Here is a 21,395-nt window from a genome sequence, read left to right as displayed (position 1 = left end):
TAAACAAGCATTTTCAATGCAATAGCGCTCACATATTTTGAACAATTGTCATCTTTTGACAACAGTGCCCACAAGCAAAAACAAAAAATAAAAAACGTGTGTAAACTGAGAAAAGACGACTTGACTTAAAATAAAATAAGGTTAGCTTTAAAAAATATAACTGTGCACTTTTTTTTTGTCCTGCTGGGCACGTTTTTGCCAGCCACAAGCCTTCTGTTTGCGGTGGGGATGTGGCCTGATCGGCAGCAATGGCGGGCATGTAAGCGCGCCGCTCCGCCAAGGCCTGCTAATTATCCTTAATATTAAACCACGGAGGGAGTCCGCGATGACGCTGCGACCACAGGGCATCCAGAAGCTCAGAAGCGACCGGCTAAAACGCAGAACGGTGGGCCGTGGATGGGATGCCAGCTGAGATTGGAGAGCGGCCTGGTGAGATGCTGCAGCAGCGGCTGGCCCGCAGAACATGGCGCTGAGACGGCAGCGTAGCAGAACCTGCAAAAGGCAGTGACTCAGCACGGATTGGGAACCGACCGGCGCTGACGGGCTCCTGGAGGTGGGCCCGGGGCTGCGGTGGTGTCAGAAGCAGAGTGAGGGCCAGAGGAGGAGCTGCAGCGAACGGCTGCTCGAAGGAGGGGTGCAGACATTGCCTAGCGAAGGAGCGAGACGGCTGGCTGGGGAGGCCCGGGGCTTGCCATCGTCCCCCTGCAGTGGAGTCCTGAGTGCATTGGGGCCGAGGTGAACATTGGGGCCCCCAAGGAAGTGTGGAAGGGGCTCTGCCAGGAGGTGGAGGTCGGCCCCAGAGCGAATAGCCAAGAGGGCAAACACAAGTGGCAAGGATTGAGGCACACTACACACGTGCGACCCGGTTGGGCTCGGCTTGGGCACATAATTAGGCAAGCATGACGGAGAACATTGCAGGGCCGGGCAACAGAACAAGGCCCATTTGGTCAGAAACTGAATTGTTTGTGGCTGCTGTACAGCAGAAACAGTGCACTGACGGGGCATGGCCCTACTGAATTTCTGAATTCACTTAATAAGACTGGGAACTGAGAGCCCAACCAGAGAAAGCGAAGAGGTGACCAATAGCGATCTGCTGCTGGAAGTGAACTGTTCCCAGGGGTTGGAGGTGCCCATAGACCGCACCTGCCCCGGGCAGAATGAGCAGAGAACTGGCGTGCGAACACTGCCGGCTCCCAGGTGGGGTACCTTGCCTCAGAGGCTGCATGTCTGGCAAAAAACGCAAGAAGGGAAGGTTGCAGGGGAAAGAACACGTTGGCGGCCAGAGCGCTTCGGATATGGCCGAACCGGTGCCGCACTCTCTGCAGGTAACTCTGGAAAAGATTCTAGGGGCTATAGAAGAGTCCAAATCCAGTCTCCAGCAAGCAATTGGCCAGGTATCAGTGGAACTGGGCCTGTTGCGAGCGGACCACCAGAATCTTACGGACAGGGTCCGAAGTGCTGAGACGACGCTTACAGAAGTGGCACCAGCACATCAAAACATACAGGCCACACTAACGCAACTAGCAGACCGTGTCCAGAGACTGGAGCGTCGAGCTGAAGGTCAAAGTCGGAGAAATAATGTGCGCACTAATGGGCTGCCAGACAGAGCTGAAGGGACGGATGCAGTGGCCGTCCTTGAAAAGTGGATGAAGCAGGAAGTTGCCCCGGGCCTACTCACCCCATTCCTTGGCTTGGAGAGAGCCCACTGAGTGCCGGCAAGGCCTGCCATGCCTGGACGACCTCCGCGGACTGTGATAGCTATATTGCTGCACTATAGGGACAGGGACATCCTGTTACAGCGAGCAAGGGAAGCAGGACCCTTCAGGATAGACAACGGATCAGTGACCCTCTTTCCGGGCTTTACTGCTGAGGTGTAGACCAAGAGAGCATCTTACATGGCGGTGAAGAGGGCCATGATAGATGTGGGTACCCAATACTCACTCCTATTCCCAGCCAGGATGAGAGTGATTCAGGAGGGTCACAGTTAGTTTTTTCAGACACCGGAAGAGGCCTGGGAATGGCTGGAGGCGCATAAGGCGCAGGGAACTCTGGGGCTCCATCGGAAGCATCGCACAGACTGAGGCACAGGGGAGAGAGGAGACCCCGGAACAGATCACGCCCAGGAACCAGGCCAACACCAGCACAGAGGGATCTGGCCAGACTATCAGCCCTGGAAGCTGTGGCATCACTGCAACAGGGGAATACGGCAGCAGAGGCCAGCGGTGGGGACTCGGACCATTGAACTCACGCCACGGACTCAAGACTCCTACCAGCCCGACGAGGCTCCGAGAGTTACTCCCCAAACGGCAGATGACTTGTAGAGAGTACAGGGAGAAGGGCGCTGGGCTTTCCTCTGGGACCACGACTTGGTTAGGGGCCTGTAGGTGATCATGGCCCCCTCGCCCGGATTCTTGACCAAAAATCACCAAATGGCGAGAACACTACTGTTCTGTTCGTTGAGCGTAAACTGGACAACCGCTTGTTGCGGGATTTCCATGAAAGAGGGAGTTAAGGTTTGATGTTTTTGTTATATTGCATGCACAGGAGATCAGTTACCTTGGAATTATCAATGGCACGGTTGAGACATGGGAGAGAGACGAGGAATGACGGAAGCCAGAGGGGGGGTGATGATCCTTACTGACTTAGTCCCCATATATCGATAGATTACAAGCTGATAACTTGGAATATCCGGGGGATGGGGTCACCGGTTAAGCGCCATAAAATCTTGTCCTACCTAAAGAGAAGGGGGGGTACATATAGCATTGCTCCAGGAAATGCACCTCACCACAAGGGAGGTAGATAAACTGAGGCACAGATGGAGGGGGCAGCTCTTCGCCACTGCGCATTTGGCATTTGCGAGGGGGGCCCTGCTCTGGGTCAGGGCTGGGGTCCCGTTTGAGCCCCTCTACAGATTTGGATCCAGACGGTAGATAGGTCATTGGGTAGACTACAAGGTAGGCTCATGGTGCTGAGTTGTGTATATGCACCTAACCAGGAGCAGACTTCCTTTTGGCGAACACTCTCTGGGCGAATGGCCAGGTACTCTGGGGTCGCTTCATGATTGGGAGCATACACACCAGAATAGACCGTGTGATGTGCTCTGGCTTCATTACCCACGAAATGGTACAATCTGAGTATTTGGGACATACTATATCAGACCATAGCCCGTTGCTAGTCGCCTGGCGGGGGTCGGAGGTGAGGGCACCCATCCCAACATGGAGGCTCCAGCTGAGGGCCCCAGAGGACCCAGTGTACAGAGAGGAGCTCCAGACACACCTCAGGGAACACATTAGGATTAATAAGGGCTCCACGGGGTCACACTGTACGGAATGGGAGACTCTCAAGGTAGTGTCTAGGGGTCATTGTATGGGGCAGTCAGTGGGGATCAGACGAACCCTTGTTAGTGAACTGAACCAGCTAGAAAAGGAACTCCATGACAGGGAGGTCGAGCAGGGAGCGGACCCAGAGGCACATCACAGGCTACTCAAGGTTAGAGAGGCGTTTCACCAGACACTGGAGAGGTTACGGTGCCATGATTACCGGAAGCACATGACGTCTGTACAGGCTGAGGAGGGTAGGGCGGGCAGACTGCTTGCTTAGTTGGTGCGACCTGAGGGAGGTAGCGCCCCGATTACGAGTGTGCAGGGGGTGACTGGGGATCATGTTTACACACCATCTGAGATTAACTATGCTCTTAAATCCTATTACACGTCCCTTTACAGGCAACCCGAAAACGATTTACAGCGGTCATTGGAGGACCACTTGGGATCCCTCCCGCTGGTCAACCTTGGGTCAGATGACAGGGGCCCTTTGGGAGAGCTGATCTCTCTAGAGGAAGTGAAAACTGCTCTTACACAATTGGCTGCGGGCAAAACTCCGGGCACAGACGGGCTACCCATGGAGTAGTATAAGACACACGTGGACATCCTGGTCCCAGTACTGGCTGATCTTTATGCGGAAGCCTTTGAGACGGGTGTTCTTCCGGGGACCCTGCGTTGGTTGTTCCGCTACCCAAGACAAAGTCAACCGAGGTGTTGGTGACCGATTTCCATCCTTTGTCTATGCTGAATTGTGATTTCAAAATCCTTAGTAAGGCACTGGCTAATAGGCTGTTGCAACATATTCCTCACCTTATTCACTAGGATCAGAATGGTTTTGTGCCCGCACGTAGCACCTCCCTGAACCTAAGACGGCTATTTACACTCCTACACCGGCTACTCGAGGAGCGGCATCCTGAGGCTATGCTACTATCTGTAGACCTAGAAAAGGCATTTGACTCAGTGAGATGGGACTATCTCCGCGCAGTGATGATCAGAATGGGGCTACGAGAGAATTGGATACGATGGGTCGAGTTGCTGTACCATTGCCCGGTGGCTATGGTGCGAGTGGGGTAAGCGGTGTCGGACTCCTACCCCATATGCCGCGGTACCAGACAGGGCTGCCTCCTTTCACCCTTATTGTTTGCGATTGCTATTGAACTCTTGGCAGCGCAGTTCCAAGTAGAGGGGCGGGGTAAGGGAGTACTGTTGGGCTGGGAGGAACACATTATCTCGCTTTATGCAGATGACCTGCTGATCTACTTATGGGATGGTGTGTCCATGATTCCCTGGGCGCTGGCACTAATTGAGGGATTCGGTGCCCGGTTGGGTCTTAGGGTTAACAGGGGGAAGATATATGCTTTCCCGCTGTCTGAGGGCGCTGGATGCCTGTCCTCATGCCCTACTGATCTCCCCTGGTCTCTACGCTCCTTTAGGCATTTGGGCATTCAAATCTTTCACAAACGGAGTGATTTATGTGAGGGGAACCTAGGAGCAGCTCTCCGTTCTTTACGATCCTCTGTGCTGTTCTTGCGCTCCCTGAGACTTCCAATGATGGCCCGGGTGGCCTGGTCTAAAATGATCATGTTACCACGCCTCCTATATTACTTCACCAATCTACCCCTGACTATACCGAGGAGCTGGTTTAGGGAACTGAATGTGCTCCTTAGTGGGCTCCTATGGGATGGGGGCCATCAGCGGACATCTCTCTCCACTCTTTGCCGACCTGCCCTAGAGGGGGGGCTGGTGGTCCCAGATTTTGAATTGTACTACCTGTCATGCCAACTTCAGCGGGTGGCTAGGTGGGTATCGGGGAGGCACCGGATGGGATTGTGTTTAACTGGTGGTGAAATAACGCCGGATCTCCCGCTGGCGGGCCTGATGGGTGCCGGGAGCCTTCTGCCTGGGCGATCTATCCTACTGACAGCGGCCCTCTCCTGCTGGAAAAAATGTCTGAAGCACACTGGGGTGGCAGTGGCCTATTCCCCTGTGCTACCACTGACTAGTATAACGCTGGGAGTACCGGGCCGCACCTTGATTGGAGGCCAGGTTAGGGCTTGGACCCAGGCGAGTGTGCGGACGTTGGGAGCCCTTTTCTGTGAGGGGTTACTACGACCCTTTGCGGGACTAGTGGAGGAGGAAGGGATCTCAGGGGGACAGCCAGAGACGCATGCCCTACTGCATTTACTATTGACGGAGGGAGGGGACAGGCACCTGATCACCAAACTTTAAAAGGCTTTCACCAATACTCCACTGAAGTCCTTACAGACTCTGTGTACGAAATGGGAGGAGACAGGGGGCAGAGAATTAACAGATATAGAGTGGCAGAGAGTGCTAGCATATCCTTGGAGAGTATCCAGAAACACGCGGTTCAGATATATCCAATACAACTATGTCCACAGAACATTCCTCATTCCACACAGACTTAGAGTGATATATGGGAGAGAATCCAGGGGTTGCCCCAGGTGTCAGGCAGTAGATCTGGAATTTGACCATGTAGCCTGGGACTGCCCCAACATACAGAGAGGCTGGCTGGGAGTGTTAGAGGACTTGGAAGAGACCCTGGGTACTCGGCTGCACATGGGCCCCCTTCTGTGCTTCGTGGGTCTGCATACAAGACCAGCATCCAAGAGAGTGGGCAGTAGGTTTTTAGACCTTGCACTGGTCTATTTCAGGCGCCGAAGAACGATGACCTGGAAGTTCCATATGGGTCCGAAATTGGTGCTTGATCTCTGCTCCCCAGAGAGGAACGGAAATGATGCCAGACATGCCTTGACAAATTACAAGGCTGTAAAGAAGAGTGCCACGCAAACCAACAAATGGTAAGTGACAGGCGGGCTTCTAAGCCCCTTACTGAACACATCAGTGTCTCACATGCGAGACGCATACGCAAGCACTCGCAGGCTCGACCCTAAAAAAAAAAGTACGTCCAGGAAAAAAAATGGCGAACGAAAAGTTCACAGGAAGGAGTACTTGGTCAAAACAGAAAGACGAACACAGCAGGATATATCAAGCTGACAGCAAGGAAAACAGAGTGGAAAGCACACAAACAAATGGAAAGTAAAGGTGGGCTGTAAGCCCCTTTTAAGATTTTTGTTCACTATAAGATATTAGACAAGCACAGCACAAAAGCTGTGCAGGCAAAACCTAAAAAGGGGGCAGCAGACGTGCTCAAATTCACTGCCAAAGAACACCAGCAATTCTAGGTCTGGGAGTCCAGGTGGTCAAAAGGAAATTACGTAATTTATGGGAAATTCAGAGTACAAGCCAATAAGACCCAAAGGGAAGATGCAAAACACACTATTTTATCACAGGACCTGCAAGGCCGCAGGTGTGTTTGTGGAGCCCAAAGATCACGCCATACTACAAAGCTCACAAACACTAGAACAGCAGACCTTTAAACAGCAGTGCAGTGGAGGTGCAGAAGCCATTCCTATCAGCCAAAGATCAAGCTATTTTTATCGGTTTTAGTGTGTTTAACTTGTCATTTGTTTGGACTGCTTGCTATGGGCCATCTTGCTCCCTCCCTCACACGAACAAACTATATGTATCATTGTATGCACTCAGACTTAAGGAAGAAGAGTGTGGTGCAAATAAGGTCGCCACCTTTCTCAGAGAAAAACACTGGCTATTTGCTCACATTTTTCGATTCTCAAAGGCACAGGCATGATTCCTGATAGACCTTTTTCTAAAATAGTCTATAATCAGATGTAACATGGCAGTTCTGTCTTTGTTTACTTTAAATTATTAGTCCGGGATCATTTAGGCAGGGAACATTTAGGCAGCTCTAGAACACATTTTCAAGTGTTTTCAGGTTATATTTACTGTTTAAAATTTGCACTGATAAGAGAAAAATACCAGTTGCAGGCGATTTATTTTTCTAATCTATATACCAGCTGGGGCATGAACATACTAGTCGTGACAGTTAAAAAAAAAAAAAAAAAAAAAAAACATGGCCAGGTGGCAGCCATAGGTGAAACACACACATGGGGTATTATCTCCAACCTCTGAAGAAATCCCCTCCACATTCCACCAGAGCCAACACCACCAAAGCCCTGTGAACCCCCGTGTTGTTCCCACATATCTGATACTTACGGTGTACGCTCAAGGAGATGTTGATAGTCCGTTCATCAGTAAAGCCCTTCAAGTTGGGCATTCGAGCACATTTCAGCAGGGTCTGTGAGGCACTCTCGCCCACATGCACCCAACACACACTCTCCTCAGCATAGTTGAAATCCATGGCTGTGGTCTGCTTAGTGCTTGAGGGGGTAATGGTCGGAACTTGCACTCCTGTAAGAGATGTGGCCAGGATGTTTTGAGAGTTGGCTATCAATAAGACGGTCATTCTGTCCACAGGCTCTGCAAAAGAGATTAGAAAAGGTGCAGTTAGAGAAATGACCATAAGGAAAGTATTTCTATGTGCAGCTTTAGATTGCTTGAAGGACAATCTAAAATGACCATTCTCTAAATACACTGCTCTTCAGGAATACCCTGTCCCCCCAGGACTATCCAGGAACAGAAAACCCTGTTATTGGCAAACTCCTGTTACCACTTTATGGAAGGATAGGTTTAAAATACTCAGTTGGCTAATAAAACAAACCAAGCTAGTATCACCCATCACAATTAAAGTAGGGTACCCAATACACAGAAACATGTTCAGGCTCAATGTGGCAAGATGAAATACCCCAGGAAACACCCTTGGTTTTCGGCCAATTTAAGAACAGGCTTAAATTCCAAATGGTTGCAGCTGTGAAAAAGTGAACTTTTACTATATAATAATAAGGTCTTTTAGTCAGATATTTTTAATCTTTCATTTACAGAGAAAATGCCACAATGGTCAATATACATCACTAATATAGCTTTCGATTCTGCACACTGACTATAACTGGACTTAAAAGGTAGAGGGGAGTCTGCTACGTTGAAGTAGTTTTTAACTGTAATTGCATTTATATAGCACTTACTAGCTCTAACAAGGCGTTGAAGCGCTTTTCTGCATGTAGCACAATACTCCAGAACCCAAAGTGCATTAGTGGTGGATTAGTATAGGGAAATAAAAGTTGTTGATTGGAACGGTGGACATGTCAGTCTGTTAGTTGTAATGAATAGGATAAAAGAGGGATAGGGGAGGGAAGAGTCTAGAAAGTGTTATTTGGGAGAACATAGTAGTAAAATGAGGCTTGGGATGAGTCAAAGGAGGGCTAGAAGAGGGAAGAGTCTAGAAAGGGTTATTATGGAGATAATACTACAGGGAGTGCAGAATTATTAGGCAAATGAGTATTTTGACCACATCATCCTCTTTATGCATGTTGTCTCACTCCAAGCTGTATAGGCTCGAAAGCCTACTACCCATTAAGCATATTAGGTGATGTGCATCTCTGTAATGAGAAGGGGTGTGGTCTAATGACATCAACACCCTATATCAGGTGTGCATAATTATTAGGCAACTTCCTTTCCTTTGGCAAAATGGGTCAAAAGAAGGACTTGACAGGCTCAGAAAAGTCAAAAATAGTGAGATATCTTGCAGAGGGATGCAGCACTCTTAAAATTGCAAAGCTTCTGAAGCGTGATCATCGAACAATCAAGCGTTTCATTCAAAATAGTCAACAGGGTCGCAAGAAGCGTGTGGAAAAACCAAGGCGCAAAATAACTGCCCATGAACTGAGAAAAGTCAAGCGTGCAGCTGCCACGATGCCACTTGCCACCAGTTTGGCCAGATTTCAGAGCTGCAACATCACTGGAGTGCCCAAAAGCACAAGGTGTGCAATACTCAGAGACATGGCCAAGGTAAGAAAGGCTGAAAGACGACCACCACTGAACAAGACACACAAGCTGAAACGTCAAGACTGGGCCAAGAAATATCTCAAGACTGATTTTTCTAAGGTTTTATGGACTGATGAAATGAGAGTGAGTCTTGATGGGCCAGATGGATGGGCCCGTGGCTGGATTGGTAAAGGGCAGAGAGCTCCAGTCCGACTCAGACGCCAGCAAGGTGGAGGTGGAGTACTGGTTTGGGCTGGTATCATCAAAGATGAGCTTGTGGGGCCTTTTCGGGTTGAGGATGGAGTCAAGCTCAACTCCCAGTCCTACTGCCAGTTCCTGGAAGACACCTTCTTCAAGCAGTGGTACAGGAAGAAGTCTGCATCCTTCAAGAAAAACATGATTTTCATGCAGGACAATGCTCCATCACAAGTGTCCAAGTACTCCACAGCGTGGCTGGCAAGAAAGGGTATAAAAGAAGGAAATCAAATGACATGGCCTCCTTGTTCACCTGATCTGAACCCCATTGAGAACCTGTGGTCCATCATCAAATGTGAGATTTACAAGGAGGGAAAACAGTACACCTCTCTGAACAGTGTCTGGGAGGCTGTGGTTGCTGCTGCACGCAATGTTGATGGTGAACAGATCAAAACACTGACAGAATCCATGGATGGCAGGCTTTTGAGTGTCCTTGCAAAGAAAGGTGGCTATATTGGTCACTGATTTGTTTTTGTTTTGTTTTTGAATGTCAGAAATGTATATTTGTGAATGTTGAGATGTTATATTGGTTTCACTGGTAATAATAAATAATTGAAATGGGTATATATTTGTTTTTTGTTAAGTTGCCTAATAATTATGCACAGTAATAGTCACCTGCACACACAGATATCCCCCTAACATAGCTAAAACTAAAAACAAACTAAAAACTACTTCCAAAAATATTCAGCTTTGATATTAATGAGTTTTTTGGGTTCATTGAGAACATGGTTGTTGTTCAATAATAAAATTAATCCTCAAAAATACAACTTGCCTAATAATTCTGCACTCCCTGTAGTAAAATGAGGTTTGGGTTACGTCAAAGGTGGGATAGAGGAGGAAAAGCCTAGAACGTGTAATTTGTGAGATTATAAATGTAAAATGATGTTTGTGAGGAGTCCAAGGAGGAACAGGGAAGAGTCTAGAAAGGGTTATTAGGGAGTTTATAGTAGTACAATGAGGTTTGAGATGAGTCAGAGGGGAGGTAGAGGATGTACTGAAAGAGGTATAGGATGAGACAAGAGTAGTGAAACGGTGAGAACCGAAGGTTTTTCTTTTTACATTAGGAATGAACAGATATATAGATACATAATTATATAGAATGGTATACTTGTGTATGGAAAATAGATAGAGATAAAGTTGTATTATATACATGTATGAATCATAGCAACTCAGACTTTCAAGTGTTGCTGTACTGAAAGCTGATTTATGTATTAATTTAATTTTTTTAAACACCAAATTTTTGTATTATTTAGATTTAATTATTTGAATTAAAAAAAAATCTCTAATATTTCAATAGTGGAGCACTTATGGAAAACTGTTATGACAACATTTACATTGTGATAAATAAAATAAATAAAACAGAGCCCCATGAGCATATAATCAAATAGCTTATATGTAATCTATGCAGTGACGTACATGATAAGCATAAAATTATATATATATACGTGAACCATAGTATATTTGCTAAGCAGCCCTATAAGAATATCTATATATTACAACACCTTAAGTAGTATTTATATTTGTACAAAGAACTGCACATATCTAAATACATACAGTCAATCTATACATGTGTACATGCATAGTCATGTGCTGTACATTTGAGTTCTAAGTATGGTGGTCAAGAAGGAAAGCGGCAACTCTTGAGAAGTCTTCTGAAGATAAGATAGTTATCAGTGGATGTTCTGTTTAGGGGTAATGAATTTCATAATGTGACTGCTTGAACAGAGAAAGATGTACCACACATGTTTTTTTCTTGAATGCTGGGATTTTGAATCGATGTGTCAACCTCAAGTGGGGGTTCTTTTGTTGTATGTATTTGGTGATTTGCTTGGCCACAAACAATTCAATAAAAAAAAAAAAGTGAGGTCAAGAAAGGTTCAGTTGCAATCTAATCACAAAATAATGTGCCCCAGAAGAGTGCAGCATTTGTTGCTTTGCTTGCACATCTGTGCAACACACGGTAAGACAAGTTAGTTAGGAAGAAAGGCATAAAAGCAAATGAAACGTTTCTTTTTATTTACAATCTAATGCCTGTTTCTAAGGTGATGCTGTGTCACAAAAAAACTGTAAAATTGATCAGTTCAATATAATATTCATTTCTCAGAGTTGGATGCGTACAAACAGGAAAAACAATGTACCCATAAAAGTGTTAAAGACTTAAAGGAGGCTTTAAAATAAAGAAATGCCTATTGTCCTGATACCGCAATACTACATAACAAGCTTGTAGCAATCGAGTGTTTTGGCTATACAATTATAGAATAGCAGGGGACATCCGGAATCATTCCGCATCTCACTTCCGGCAGAAGCATACCATTTTTTGCCTTACAGGACCGGTTGTCGGGCTGTAGTAGGTATCCCTCCACACAGCTGCATGTGTACGAGCCCTCTGTGTTGGTGCAGGTCTGACTGCACATTCCGTACAGTGTGCACTCATCGAAGTCTGCAAAACAACAAGCACAGGAATCAGCCACCAAATGGATGGCACAGAAAGGATACAGTTCATCGCATCAAACCACACCCAGCTTAATTATGCCTCAGAGCACAGCAACAGCTTTTAGACCAAGGTGTTAAGCCTATTTAGAAGATATTTCTGGCGTGGAGAAGAGTGGCCTTTTGGTTTAAAACCGAGCAATCTATAAATGAGCTGGATTCACTGGACATTTTCCTTGTTTCTTTCTCATGGACTCTACCATTTTTTCAACAATTTTTTGTTCACTTATTTACTATCAAATGCTTTATAGAATTTGATTATATTTAGGAAACTATAATTGTATTAAAAGTTTTGAAGCCTATTCTTCTAGCATCAATTGCGAACCTGTTTCTTGCACATTTACCGGAAATATTCTGCTGCCTTTAAAATGCGCTTGTAATGCCAACCCTAGTCGAATTATAAATGGCAGAATGTTGCTAGTAATAAAAAGAGCCCTCTATGAAGCCAAGTGATATGAACTGACTAATAATGAGTGTCTTCGGCAACAGCCTCCGCTCAGTTCTACAGAGTAACAGCTGCTGGCAGATTGGATCCCATAGGTCATTGAGTTTTCCAATTTCATTAACCCATTTTCAAACATTCACTGCAAGTGCCCTGTTGTGCCCTTGCTTCCTAGGCACTATGATGGCCCACAGTGTCTTTTCCATGATTTAAAAAAAATATTTACTGTTATTTAGTTTCTACCATTTTTGTTAAGACGTTATTCCACGCATTCACTGAAGCTTTGAAGAAAATAAGACAGCTATGTTGTAAAAACGTCCACAAATGTCTTCAAAGGGCCACAATGCTTTTTTTAATTTCGATTTTTTAATTTACATTTTATATCATTTTTAGTTAATAATTACAGTTACTCTCCTGTGGATGGCGTGTGGATAGTTTCAGTGTAGTTTTGAAAGAGTAGACATAACAAATACATGAGTAGAAAAAAAAATATTTTGTTCAGTTTATTTTATCTTACACCCTTCTTTCATCTTTCACAAAAATTATTTGCAGAGAACCATTGGCAAAGCAAAGAGGTCTGGGAGCGGCACGCAGGGCTTTGTTTAAAAAAAAAAAAAAAAAAAAAAAACTTACCTGCTCTGCTTCTGTGCCGCTCCTCTCCAGTCACTGCAGGCAGGCACAGGCTGCGGCCAATCCGGACGCTGCTCATAGTAGAGTCAGGATTGGCTGGGAGCACCCAGCCAGGGTACTCCCAGGCAGAGTGGGAGCCTGTGCAGGCTCTCTCCAGCCCAGCAACTGTGTTGCCCTAATGGAGGAGCCGCGTCTGAAGAGGTCTCTCCTTTCTAAGGCGTTAGCCAAGCTTTTAGATTAGATTGATTAGAATGATGAGCAGTATTAGCACAAAAATGCCTGTGACAATTAGCCCAAAAAAAGTCAAGCCCCAGCGTGATGATGTACATGCACATATGCATTATGATGCTGCAACAGCCATATTTTTGCCAGCTTCATGATGTACACATGCATTGGTGCCACACGTATGCATGTATGCATCATGACTGCATTTTTCTTTTAAACTACCATTCCAAAATGGAGGATGTCTATCTTGAAGTAGTAAATTAAAAATTAAAAACTTTGCCTCGGCGCCTTAGAGAAAAAGGAGAGGCCCAGTAGCCAACTGCAGCTGCCAGCCCTGCCAAAAAAAGGATAAAGGCTACACAAAAAAACAGGATAGGGAAGGGCAAGGGAGAGAAAGGAGGAGCAGAAGAAGCAACAGACAAGTTGTGAGGGGGAAGTGCCAGAGCAAGGGGGATGTTGGGTAAGCAGCGCAGTGGGGATGTGGGGTAAGCAGTACATGGGGGGGGTGGGGGGAGACCAAGAAAACGCATGCATTAATGCACTTACATGGAGTACTTAAGAACAAGTTACCTTCCTTCAGTAATGCTCTTTCCGGAGAATGCTCTATCTAATCACAGATTCCTCACCTTGTGAATATCCCCAGACACCAAAATGAGCCAGAGAATTTTCTCATCTTTGCTTCCACTAACCAGCAGGTCGCACGGGGTGGGTCTACATTGACTACTTTCTACCTACGAAGTGACAGTGGATCCGCATATAAAAGAGTCCCCAGGACAAACAGACATTGGACACGACGCTCGGTCAGTGATCAGATATGACAGTGTGCAGATCTCTATTGGGACCCTTTATAGATGGAATAAAGAATCCACTGCACAGAACAGGGAGGTGTAAAGGCAGTGAAAAATCTGCAGTTAAAGTATTCATCAGAAAGAGTGTTCCTGAAAGTACTTCTGGTGGATATTTCTAAATGCAGATTCCTTGGCTTGTGAATAGTGAAAATGAAGCAGTACCTTCCAAGGTGATGGCCTGTGGCATGGCTGGGACTAAAAAAAACATACTACAGGACCAAACAATTGTCATCCCCGCAGGACCTTTGTTTCAAGGCAGTCCTGCCTCATGAAAGTGTTGACTGATGCCAGCGCTGAACAGATGTCCAGAACAGGCATTCCGCAAAGCAACGCAGTAATAGCAGCCTTGGTTCTGCTAGTATGAGCCCTCAGACCTTACAGAGGCTGCTTCTTGGCTAATGCGCAGCAGATTTTAATACGAAGTACAATACATCTCAATGGTTTCTTTTTTTTGTCACTGTCTTACCTTTTTTGTGCCCTAGCAAAACCCATTAAAAGGAGCTAATCATCCACTCGATGGCCTTTAGTACAATATATGTAAAAGCTATTTTGGTGTGCGCATGAGAAGGTGTCATAACATTCGGCAAGAATGCCATCCTAGTCTACAACATAAGTATGCCTGAGAAAAAGGTGGTGCATGGAGGATGGACGGATGGAGCTTGAAGCTCGCACACACGAAGAGCTGGCGTTCTCATTCTAACAGACTGTTTTGAGAGTCAGGCGACCCAAACAACAGCTGGGCACACTGGCTCAAGTGGGGGGACACATAAGGAAAGTGAAAATCAAATTACGGTCCCATGGCAACATTATAAAAGGCTTGGGTGGAACATATGCACCAGACCTTAAGGTGGTATAAATACGTATGGTTGGTCAAATAAACCTAACGTTGCCAAAAGGGCCTATAAATGAATTAACGGTGCACACAGCAAGTCCTTGCTGGGATAAAGGACAGTATAAAAAGCAGAAAATCAGACAAACTTCCCTGTAATGCATCTGTAAGCAGGAATTATCCCATGCCACACAGTTACTCTAGCGTCATGCGTTTCGTAGATTGACACCTGGCTGGTAGAATGAAATCCACTACTTCTGGAGAGACTGTGAAATCAGCCAGCTGTTGCCACACAAACTCCATGCACGGAGATGCAGACTGTACAGGCCCAGGTGCAGAACTTTACCTTCATGCCGAGACAGAAGATCCTCCCAAAGCAGCAGTCTGTGACTGAGGACACATGCTCAGGCCTTGATGTTTTGGGTGTCACACTTTCCTTGCTCATACGGAGCCACTTGGATAACTTGGGCTCAGTCATTCCTGACCTTGTTTAGTACTCGAGGCAGGAGAGGCAAGGCAGGAATGCATACAGGAATCCAGTGTTCCACTCTAAACGGAATGCATCTCAGAGAAAAAGCCTTCTTATGAACTCTTAAGCACAAAAATGTTGAGACTGTGCTTTCTTAGCGGTAGAGAAGGGACCAAGCCAGGATTCTCTCCATTACTGGAATACAGCCTGAGCCATATCTAGGTGTAGCTTGCATTCGAGATCCCCTAGGCACTGCTGAGGAATTCATCCACCATGGCGTTTGAAGATCCTGCTAAGTAGTTCAGGTTCGGGGAGATGCTCAGCCAGCTCCAGAGCTGCAGGGCCTCCCGATACTGGACCGGAAACCCAACTCTGCATTGTTTGTTTCAGTACTACATAGCAGTGGTGTTGTTCAGGAGGACCTGGACCAGCCTCCTTTTGATGGATGGAAGGAAAACCTTCAATGCCAAGTAAATGGACCACAAATCAAAAAGACTAATGTGGAGATGGTTCTCCGCCGGAGACAAGTGCCCTCTGATCACCACCTCTCTCAGATAACCTTCCCAAACCAACAGTGATGCATCTGTTACCACCATCCACTATGGGAGGGGTAGGCAAAGGGGTCTGCCGCCGGTCTAACTGCATTGGAGCAGCAACCACTGCAGGTCTTCTGCAGTCTCCTTCTGGATTGAATCTGACAAGTTCCCCTGATGCTGAGACCACTGTGACTTCTAAACCCACTGTAGGGCCTTCATGTGTCATCTGGTGTAGTCGACAAGCAGGATGCCAAGAAGTTTAAGAGCCACTCTCAATGAGACCAAGACTGCAACATTGGCATCATTGTCTGAACATCCCGGACTTCTAGAACCAGAAGGAGAGCTCGCAAGTGCACAGTATGCAGGATAGTGCCAATGAGCTTCTACGAAGGAGTCGGCTGCAATTTTGGCATGTTGATTTAGAATCTCAAAGATGCTAGGAGGTTCGCCGTGGTTTGAAGGTGGTCCACAAGTGACTGTGGCAAGCCAGCCTTCAGCAACCAGTTGTCGAGGTAGGAGAAGACTGGCATCCCCAACCTTTAAAGATGTGCAGCAGCCACTGCATCACTTTTGTGAACCCTCCAGGAGACCTAGTAGGGTGAAGTGAAGCACAGAATCCTGGATCACCTTCAACCATACGTTAGATTTTCTGCAGGTCCAGCATTACCATCCAGTTTTCTGGACCCATGGCAGATAAAACTTGGTTCAAAGGGAGCATCTTGTCTTTGCTCTTTTTTAAAGAACAAATTGAGAGGGTGAAGATCTGAAGTAGGACGAAGGCCTCCATCCTTCCTCTGCACCAGTAAATATTGGGAATAACATCCAGTCCCTATTGCTGATGCCGGGATCCTCTCTATGGCTTCTTTATCCAAAAGTGCAGAGACACTCTGCCACAGAAATGGACAAATGGTTCTCCAACAGTCACTCCGATATAGCTGGAATATGCAGAAAATGGTAATGCTTATCCTGGGGGGTTGCCTAAAGCACTCATTTGTCGGATTAAATGCTCTGCTACCCATGGAGGCAAAACCTTATGTTGCCTCCAACAAGATGGTCGTGTGCCGCCAAAGTCAAGCTAAAGCAGTTTGGTAGTGGTAGCGGGAAGAGTGAGGGACTGAGTGGGCCTGGGGGCAAGAACGCTGTCCGGTGGATCCCTGGACCCAGCTCAAAGGACTGCGAGGTCTATTGCAGTGGAATCACACGTGAGGAGCCCACAGGACCTAATCCACATATGGCACTGAAGCACCACAGTGGTCCCTACTACCTTCCCAACTAGTAAATGGTGTCCAGCCCAGTATGAGGGACATTTTGCTGCATCCTGATCATTTTGAATGCTCTGCACAAGGTTAAAGTGCTATTCATCAGCGATTGCCTGCAAGAGAAACTGACCATATCCCATAACACATGTGAGTATCGGCCCAGGAGGCTGCTGACATTAATGGAATGTACTGCTAAACTGGCCAAGTAAAATAAATAGTTTCTTACCTGTAGGATACGTTTTGCAGCTTGAAGAATTTCCTGGATACACATGTTGTGCATTATCCACCATCTACTGGCTGGGTCTGGAATTTTCCAATTTCTAGCATTTTCCTTAGACCTTACTTATTTTTTTATTTTTGTAGTTGTTGTTATTGGGCATTGGCAGATCTGGCCATTTGGCGTTTGCCGAGATGCTGCATTTCCTCCTCCGGAAGCTCCCACCTTTTGTCGCAAACTTCAGATTTTTTTTTCTTTCCATGTTCTAGGTGGAGGTGGATGGGTCGCTTGTGAATTCAGAGAATCCTTCAAGCTGCAAAACTACACCTACAGGTAAGAAACTAATCGTTTTGCAGCATGAATCTTTTCTGGATTCACATGCTGTGCATAGATTATGTAGAAGTATGTTAGATTTGCAGTTGTTGGGCTAAAGATGGACTTATGTTTGTAAATAGATGTTTTTATACACTTTGGCCCACCTGAGGTTCTTTGCTCATTTGAACGTCCATGCAGTAGTGTTTTGTGAATGTGTGCATGGATGAGAACGTAGCTACCATACAAATATCTTGCAATGGTGTGCTTGCTAGAAAAGCAATGGTTGCTCCTTTCTTCCTTGTCGGGTGTGCCCTAGGGTTTAAGCTTAATTTTTCCCTTGCATTCTTGTTGCATATTTGAATAGTCTCACAGATCCATCTGGCCACTGTACCTTGCATTACTGGTTTCCCCATGTGGGGTCTGCAAACAAGCCAAAGAGCTGTTTTGTCTTCCTGTATGGTTTTGTTCTTTCTATGTAATACATTATTACATGTCTAGCGTCCCGTGTATGAAGGGCTCTCTCTGCTATATCGTTTACATTTTGGAAAAAACTTGGCATTTGAATAGTTTGGTTTATTTGGAATTACAAAACTATTTTTGGTAAAAAATAAAAATAAATAAAAAAAACTGTGGAAATTCAGTCCTTGTGACTTTGCATATACGGTACTTGGATTGTGAGAGCTTGTATTTCGCTCACTCTCTGGAGTGATGCTATATCAACCAGAAATGTTGCCCTTAATGTAAGCCACTTTAGTAAAGCTTTGTCAAAGAGGTCAAAGGGTGGCTTCATTAATTCAGTTAACACTAGATTAAGATTCCATGCAGGTGCTGGTATCTTCCTTGGTGGTGTGATTCTTTTGGATCCCTCTAGAAATCGTTGTATTAGTGGTGCTGTGAAAAAACGTCTCTCAGTGCTGCACCTTGTGTAAGTAACTATTGCTGCTAAATGAGCCTTTAAGGCAGTCCATCTTAGTTTGCAGTCTATTTGATGCATTAAGTATTTTAGCACTGTTGATTCCTTTGTATTTTTCCTTAATAACCTGCTTTTAATGTACCATAAGGAGTATTGTTTCTAGTTAGAGAAGTAGCATCTTCTTCCTGTTGGCTTTCTTGTCTCTCCAAGTGTGGCCATTATTTTCTCTGGCAGTTTTAAGTGTCCACATTCTAGGTCTTCAGGAGCCAAGCTGCTGAGTTTAATGTTTCAGGTTCTGGGTGATTTTTGTCGTACTGGGAGTTTTTGAATGTTCCTTTTTTGCTATTTGCATTTGTTCTAAGAACCATGGCTGTCTTGTGCATTGGGGAGTAATTAAGATGAGTCATCTTGCTTCTTTTGCATTTGTTGATTACCCTGTGCATTAGTGGTATGAGGGGTGGGGGGCGTAAGCAAATATTTCCCTGACCAGTTTAATGATAGGTCATTCCCCAGGGACTGGGGGGTTGTCTGGATGCGAAGCTTTGGCATTTTGCGTTCTTTGGTGTTGCAAAAAAATCTATTGTTTGGGTCCCCCATTTCCCGAAAGATCGCTTTGAGTACTTTCCGGTTTATTTATCATTTGTGAGAGCAAGACGCTTGCCTGCTGAGCTTGACGCCACAGTATTGTTCTTCCTGGGAAGGTGGATCGCTGTTAATTATATTTTCTTTTGGATGGCCCATTTCCATAGTTCTTGTACTAGCTTTGATAACTGAATGGATTATGCACCCCCCCCCCCCAGTTGTTGATGTAAAACAATATTATAGTATTGTCTGGTTGCATCAATACAGTTTTCCCTAGCACCTGCTTCTAAAAGGCTCTTAAGGCTAAGAATACTGTTTTTAGTTCTAGAAAGTTTATGTGTAGTACTGCATCCATTTCTTTCCAAACTCCTCTGACATTTAGGGAGTTCATGTGTGCTTCCCATTCCATATGTGAGGCATCTGTTGTGACTGTTATTGATGAAGTTGGTTGCTGAAATTTCATGCCTCGAGTTATATTTGACCTATTGCAACAAACGTACCTTTTGCGTGACAACCACTAGGGCCTCCCAAATCCCTGTTGCTTGTGACCACTGGTTTTGTAAACTTTCTTGAATATGTCTTATGTGAAATCTCACATATGGGATTATGCGAATGCATTTTCCATTTTCCCTAGAAATCTCCCCACAGTCCTTACTATCAAGAGTTTGCCCCTTCTGGTACAGTTGAGTCTCCACAAATCAACTATTGTGTTTTCAACTTGTTTGGAAATATGTTCTCCTGAATTGAGTTTATTCTTGTTCCAAGAAATATATTTTCCTGCTCTGGTTCTGGGGACAATTGCTCTGTGTTTATTGAGAACCCTAGTGAGAATAAGGTTTCTATTACGTTCTGAAGACATTTTTACATTTTTGGTGGGAGTTTGCCTTTACCAGCCAGTCGTCTAGGTTTGGATAAACATGTATTCCTTGCCTCCTGTGTTGTGCCACTGCTAGGCACTTGGTGAAGACTCTTGGGGCGGATTTTATTCCAAATTCTAGTATTGAGAACTGGTAGTGGACCTTGTTTACCACCAAGCGTAGGAGTCTTTTGTGTTGTGCTTTCATTGGGATGTGCAATGTCTATTTAAGTCTATTGTTGCCAAGTAATCTCCTTTTTGCCTACTGCAATGTTGTCATCTAGAATTTTGGGATTTTATGAACTTGTTAATGAACCTGAGGTCTAAAATTAGTCTTAGAGAGCCGTCTACTTAGGGAATTAAGAAGTAAGTTGACTAGTTTCCTTTGCTGACCTCCTGATTGGAAACCCTATCACATTTTTCCCCAACAATTCTTCTACCTACTTGAGGAGACGTGTTGTTTCTTCTTTTGAGTGAATTTGGAGGGAATTTTAGAAATTCTATGCACTATCCAAATTGGATTCAATGTAATATCCATCTGTCTGACATTATTTTCCTCCACACCTGAAGGAAAAAATGTATTTTGCCTCCTACAGGTATTGCATGTAGGAATAGTTGTTCTTTGATATTGCCTCTCTTTGGTGGCATCTGTGTGAGGTCTGTTTGATTTGCAGAGTCACATGTGTGGGAGTACATCCTCCTTTGTGGAGTTGATCTCTTCCCTTGCTTCTTCCACAAAAAGGCTATCTGCTTTGTTGCTGATATTGCCAGCCTTGTTGAGTTGAAGCTGTTTGTCTGGTTCCCTAAAAGCCTTGATGCAAAGAGGTTGTTTGGAAACTTCCTCTCCCTGTGGGCCTGCGTAACGGTGCTGTTCCCCTCTGCACTCCTCCCTGGAACTGCAATGCTTCCATTGATTTCAAAGTCTCAATATCTCTTTCTTTAGCGGATTGTGTTTTTTATCAACTGTACAGCCAAAAAACTGCTCTCTGATGAATGGGGTGCTAATGGTGCCAGCCTGTATCTCTGGCTTGAATTCTGAGATTCGTAACCATGAGTGTCTTCTGAGAGTTACTCCCATCATCATTTGACGGTTAGATGTAGTCCCAGCATCTAAAGCGGACTTTAAACATGTGTTGGCAATGTTTTTGCCATTATCCATCAAGTGAGCCACCCTTTTTCGATATTGTTCTGGGAAGTGCTTTATCAGCTCTCCAATTTCCTCCCAGTGCGGATGTCCATGGCAGTTTAGGAGTGGATTTGAATTTGCTATGCACCACTGGTTGGCTGTGCTGCATTCAACTTTCCTCCGCGTAAGCTCCATCCTCTTGTTTTCTTTTCCTGGAGGCGTCCCTACCATTGATGGAACATTGGCTCTTTTCCTTGTAGCTGCAGTACTTATGGAATCTGCAGGTACTTTTCCTTTTATGTATGCTGGATCCTTGGATAAAAGTT

At 45.4% G+C, this 21,395-nt stretch overlaps 1 protein-coding gene across 2 annotated transcripts in view; it reads right to left on the bottom strand.

Annotated features, from left to right (window-relative positions):
• The window catches only part of LRP1 (LDL receptor related protein 1), a 1,410,884-nt gene that overhangs the window by 1,241,514 nt on the left and 147,975 nt on the right, over positions 1-21,395 (bottom strand). For both annotated transcript variants that reach the window (XM_069230782.1, XM_069230783.1), the window contains exons 5-6: positions 11,644-11,772; positions 7,413-7,676 (exon numbers count right to left, since the gene is read on the bottom strand). In XM_069230782.1, coding sequence (XP_069086883.1) covers positions 7,413-7,676; positions 11,644-11,772 — 393 coding nt within the window. The remainder of the gene's footprint in view (positions 1-7,412; positions 7,677-11,643; positions 11,773-21,395) is intronic.

The sequence above is a fragment of the Pleurodeles waltl genome, chromosome 4_2, assembly GCF_031143425.1.
Source record: "Pleurodeles waltl isolate 20211129_DDA chromosome 4_2, aPleWal1.hap1.20221129, whole genome shotgun sequence".
Classification (NCBI taxonomy): Eukaryota; Metazoa; Chordata; class Amphibia; order Caudata; family Salamandridae; genus Pleurodeles; species Pleurodeles waltl.
The sequence above is the reverse complement of the archived record's forward strand: the minus strand, read 5'-3'. Positions and strand labels throughout refer to the sequence as shown.